Source organism: Rhinolophus sinicus, chromosome 18, assembly GCF_057876585.1.
Source record: "Rhinolophus sinicus isolate RSI-liver-muscle chromosome 18, RSI-T2T, whole genome shotgun sequence".
Taxonomy (NCBI): Eukaryota; Metazoa; Chordata; class Mammalia; order Chiroptera; family Rhinolophidae; genus Rhinolophus; species Rhinolophus sinicus.
The window spans coordinates 52801524-52807523 of NC_142518.1; the positions used below are offsets into that span (position 1 = coordinate 52801524).

General features: G+C 35.5%; 1 protein-coding gene across 2 annotated transcripts in view; it reads left to right on the top strand.

Moving 5' to 3' along the window:
* DACH2 (dachshund family transcription factor 2) overlaps positions 1-5334 on the top strand; it is a 678262-nt gene extending 672928 nt beyond the window's left edge. For both annotated transcript variants that reach the window (XM_074323712.2, XM_074323713.2), the window contains exon 13: positions 455-5334. In XM_074323712.2, the coding sequence (XP_074179813.1) occupies positions 455-459 (5 nt within the window). In that variant the 3' untranslated portion in view covers positions 460-5334. The remainder of the gene's footprint in view (positions 1-454) is intronic.
* The last annotated feature ends 666 nt before the right edge of the window (positions 5335-6000 follow it).

Below are 6000 nucleotides of genomic sequence, written 5' to 3' on the forward strand. Positions count from 1 at the left end.
GACTGTGAAAGGGGGAAAAATACCTTTTTAAATGCCTTGCTTATTAAGCTAGTCATGCGTTTCACCACAGGTTGTAAAGCAGCAGAACATGCACGAGGGGCTCATAAGTATATTTTAGAGTTTGGGAATATCATTTACACGGTTTTATATTGTCATTATCACCCCCAGAGAATAAGATTAAGCTTTAAACTACTGTAAATCTACAGTTTTGCTCACCTTTGTATAATTTCATTTTTAATAGAATGAGACTCACATCGGTGAATATATGATTAAGGGATAGCCTAATAAAATAATTCATTTATTGCACACAGATTTATTCAAGCCTTGGTCATATATAGCACCGCAAAATACTATAAAGCCAGTTTGTGGTTTTCCGTGAGTTCATTGAGTAGATTTTGGATTTTTTCTGTTGGAATGAAATTTTGACCCAGTCTTATTGTTTTTTCCTGTGCAGCCTGAACACTGATGGCGGAACTCCACCTGATCATAGGCACGGATAGTATGCTGTAGCAGTTACCTGATTATCTAGTGTTGTAATTCTTTAGAATTCATACTCAAATTCTTAAAACATGGAACCTTCAATTGCTATTTGTTCATCACTAATAAATAGAACCTTGCACGTACAGGAAAAATGTGCTAGAGAATGGGTTTCACACGTTGTTAGGGTATAATCATAATGATGATTGACTATGATAACTTTACACTTCTGTAACCCCTCTCTTCCATGGAGTTCATAGTGCTTCATAAATGTTGCCATGTTAATCCTCACAGCATCCTAGAGGGGTAGAACTTTTAAGACAGAGAAAATGCTATTTCTAAATGGTGTAACAGAAATGAAAATGCAGATATGCCCACTTTAAGCTGTGATTACTATGAAATAGCTTTAAATTTGGCTGATCTGTGATTTAACAGGAATTATGTGAAGACATAATTTGTTTGGGCAAATGATCACTATTTGTTATGACTGTTTTAGAGCTCACCTTCCTAAAAGATACACATTGCTTGTAGCACACTCTAAGGGAACATAGAGAGCTTTAGTTTGTAGATTTTACCACACCTAGTTCTTCCTTTGATCTGTTGATGGTGGAACAACTCATTTAATCCCTTTCTATTAATTAGCACATTCCTTATCTGTAAAGAAGGTAATGATAAAAACACATACCCAAGCTACTAAAAATACCCATTTATACTTTCTGCTCCGTTCCCATCTCCAATCCTGCTTCCTCTCTATTAAGCTATCATCAAGCAAACTGAAAAATCTATAGGCATAAGAAAGGAGAAAGGCAGATATGATGGGTCAGTCACATCACAGGTATTTTCCATTGCACACCCTCTGGTCTACACGTGGCCCGATGCCTAAGATGTTCCAGTGATTAGAACCAAATGGGTCATTTGGCTTGAATTGCCCAGGAAATGGCCTCAAATATTTTTAACTGTTTACTTAATGGAGACCTGGCCAAAGGCTGGTGGCAAATACCTGTCATTATTTTCATGCCTCCTAAGAATCTAATAGAGCAGTATTCCAATGTGTCAAATGGTACTCTGGTGATCAAAAAGATTTAATGTCCCCCTAAAGTGCCCTCCTTACACAAGCAAAATCAAATCCATTACATTATTTTTACATCTGCCTGAGAATTAAGTTCTTTTGTGACAGAAGCACCGTTTATCTTATGTAAAAGGCCAACTGAATTTTTATCAATTTTCCAATAATCAGTTCCCTGTGGCAGTACATGCAATTTCAGCTGGAATGGCTACCTACCTTACACACTTTTAAATTTACATTAATTCATATTAATGTGACATTGCAATCATTCCATTCTCTGAAAGAATTCCTTCTAAGGTACAGGCATTTGGCTTTTGGTGCTCTCTACAGACTAAAAGGTCTACTTGTATAGATTAGGTGTGATGCTTTAACCTAATTCACTGAACTAATGCAAATTAGAAGCAAGTCATGGAGAAGGACTGAAGCAAATGAAAATTTTTAAGATTACATTAATACCAAATATCTGAATTAAATAACAAAGAGGTATGACTAAAATATAACATCCAGAAATGTCTCATTATTTGATGGCAAACAGCATATATTGAACTAAAGGGGAAATGGAACAGTATTTTCAAATTAAGTCACTTCAAAATAAACTAGTGTCTTTTTTACAAATAGATATGTTTAATCGACTTTACATGACTATGAGGAAATCTTATGTGTTTTCTTCTGGCCCTTTCCCATATATCTGCATTTTTAATGACACCTAATTTTAGCTTTTCGTTTTCATCAGCTTCAGATACATACCACAGAATGCCAGGCTCACACTAACTTGAGTTTGGAACAGTCAGGTGTGGCCCTTTAGGGCATAACTGATGGGCAGAGGCTCATCTCCTGTACAGAGGTGGCCATACCAGACACCTGGGTCATGGTGTATGCTCATGTCAGACCGTGATGTGCTAAGGGAAGGACTCCATGGGCCCTCATTTTTATTTTTAAAATGGTCACTTTGTGTGTGTCAAATTCCCCCTTTTACTTATCTGATAAATCTTAAAGCAATAAACTCTGTCTGCTCCCCACAAATGTCACTCCTTGAAAGTCCCTGAGCACCCTAACATTGCTCTGGAGAGGCTTTGTTCCTTGCTCTTCCTGATCTTTAATCTTGCCTGCGCCCAGAATGCATATTAGATCATCTCTGTTTGGAACTCAAGTACAAACCCTCTTAAAAACATGAAACATTCAATTACTAATTAGCTGTTTCCTGTTCCTAATGAAGTGAGCATGCAAGGTTTGGATTAAAATTCAGCTACTGCTCTCCTCTGTTTATAGTTCCAGATGTTTTTGTTTTATCTAGGAGTTTACTTTGACAGCTACTACTAAATGATAAATCACTCATATTATAGCTGAAATGCATTTTGAAATTGAAATGTGGCAAACTTTGAGATTGCTCCAAGGATCAGTGTCAGTTAGCAGGTCAATATCAGCTCCTTCCTTATGATCACTCAGTATCGGCATATGTAAAACAGTAACACAATCTGTGTCAACATCATACAGCCTGCTATGCAAGATTCCATGTTGCTACTATCTTCTAAATTAGGAGAAAAAATTTCATTACTATGAAATCTCAATTTAATTGTATTCTGGGTAGAAAAATTGATTTATATTAATACTGTCTTCTTTTTGCTGGCCTAGTGTTTCTGTGGATTTCTGATCTGCTGTGGAAACGGTTTCAGATAGCCCTTATAAACCGGCACATTTAATGAAGGATGTGGGCAGATATGTTTGTCTTTTTTTATAAAGATAATAATTAAACATAATAAAGGAGGAAGACTTTCAGAAATTTCATTTTTCTAAAGGACAAATGATGATTGCTTTTTGGCATTTGTTACTATGCTCATGTACCTTTTTTAGAGGATATTATTTTGTTTTGTCATTGCTGTCAAGTTTGTAATGTTCACAATTTGTATTGCATGATTTAAGCTTTAGCTATAGTGTATAAATTTCAATACTGGTAAAATGACTGCCATTTGATGTTGAAGAACTTTCCTTTGACATTTTGGCTATGTATGCGGAGGATAAGGTAGACTGGAATACTGAGCAACTACCTGGTACATTTTATCAGAATAGTCTCAGATGCCACAGGGAGTCAGAAGAATTCTCTGGGGTGACAGATGACTATACAGTTTCCAAAAATTCAAGCTTTGTTTTCTTCTGATTGCTGGAAAGTTTCAGGTGAATTCCATGTGCTCGTAGTCTAGTTGCCCTCTAATGAAGTCTGAACCTCCAGTTCATCTGACTAATATAGACACAGATTATTTTATTCTTCTATTACCTTAACACGTCTTTATTTTTGGTTCTGAGGTACTATCCAGAAAATCCCCCTGATACCACACTATGCCTTCTACACAAAAAGAATAAATATTTTAAAGATTTTATATACAAGTCTTAAAAAGGGTATTTTCTTCCTGACAATGCTAAGCTTGAACTAGACCAAATTAATGTTTTAGAGTAGGCATATCAGTCCAGCAACAATAAATTACTCGCCTTTATGTGTGAAGATGATACATTTCACTCACAAACATAGACTTGAAGTGTTTCTTAAGCATGTGTGATAGATTTGTGCTGATCATCCACACTTTCTTTTCTGGTTCTTCTTTTGTGACCATAGGCCAATTTTTATGAGGCAACTGGATAGAGACTCAGGCCATAAGCCATGGCTGTGGAAAAGAACAAGGTTAGACAAAATAAGGTAGAATCATTTTTTGACAATTGTTTCCAATTATAATTTTTACCCACACCATTAAATATTTTCTGACTTTAGGATGGTATGGATTCTTTCAATTACCAAGATTTAAATAGAAACTGGTTTGACCAAACACAGTGGATAAAATCATATTCAGAACTAGTCTCCCTTCATCCATTATACACAGTCTCTGAGTTAACCTGGGGAGAGGAAATTCTAAATCTACAAAACTCATTACCCGAGACCATGACCAGATATTCCTTTCTCCCTGTTTTGGTAAAACATAGGGATCTCAAATACACCATTATGTACAAAAAGAAAAGTAAAGTAGATTGCTACAAACATCACAGTTTATGCAAAGAATCTTCAGTCTTCAATGTCTTCAGTGCTGTGGAAAGAACAGAGGCTACAGTATGAAACTTGAAGGATCTTTGAAAATTGACATATTAATATACAGAAATGTTAAGAAATTTAAAATTGTACCGATGCTGAAACAAGCCTGTTGAACAGCAGATCATTTAGATTCCTGAAGACAGAAGTTTAGTATTTTTAAGCACGTATCAGAATTACTCCTCAGAAGAACTAACTTGTTTTCTTTGTTTTAAAGGGGATAACTATTACTGTTTAACAATGGCACAACAGTTTTATTCGGCCTGAAAGGTCCTTGCTGGCTTTACATAAATGAAGATGCTTGTGATTCCAGTTTATCTCTGAAACTGTTCAACATGGAACTATTTCAATTGTGTTTATCAGCAAAGCTTTGTTTACTGAAGCAGCTGCTCAATCAATATTGTGTTATAAAAAAAGGAACATGTGTACATTCTAAAAGCAATGATGTAAACTTTGTCCTTGCATTAGATTGACGAGTTTAAGAATATGAACTAAATCCTCATGGCTAAAGTAACTTGACCATATTTGATGCTTTTCTATGCTCACTTCAGCTTGGCTTTTTGTCTTTTAAGGGAAAAAATGCGGTAGTATGTTAGAGACTAGAAACTTATATGTATGGTTTCTCTGTTCTACCATATATTAAGTTAAAGTATACCTTCTTTGTTAAAAATGTACTTGCTAAACTTCAGTATAAATAAAAGCATTTTGACTTTGTCAATTGTCACTGAGTTTTTATTTTCATATTGCCAACTGAAGTCATTGAAGGAGAGTCCTAGTGCAAATCGAAATATAGGAACTAGGAAGGTGTTTGGAAAGCTTCCTCTGGTTTGGTTATTTTTGAACAAATATGAATATACATCTTATTTCAGTTCATCTGTTTAAATAGATCAACAGTATTGTCCTCTATTCTTCTATTGAATCATACTAGATTGCCTTTTCCTGGTTGTGTGTGCTTAATGTGCTTCTAGGAGGAAGGGTTGTATTGGGAAGCAGGAAAAATATGGTGAAATCAAGAATGAAAAATATTTTCTGAATATCTATTATTTCTAAAAATTTTTCTCTTGAACCACCTTCAGTGGGGAACAATAACAAAAACAAGAAGGGACATATTATCTACTCTGGCCCAAAGAAAGTCCAGGTATTCTTGTACATCCAAATATCCATTATAGCTTAATGAAAAACCAAGGCTGGATGAAGAAAACCTAATGCCATAGTCTTCCCCTACACTTTATCTAATCTCTCTTCACCTTCTCCTTGACTCATTTCCACTACAATCCTGGAGACCTACCAAATTCTGGTTCACCCAGGAACCTCTCAGTTTTTCCTATACAGTACCATTTCCGCTTTTCACCCTGTCTTGTGAAAGGTGTGTGGTGTCCCACAG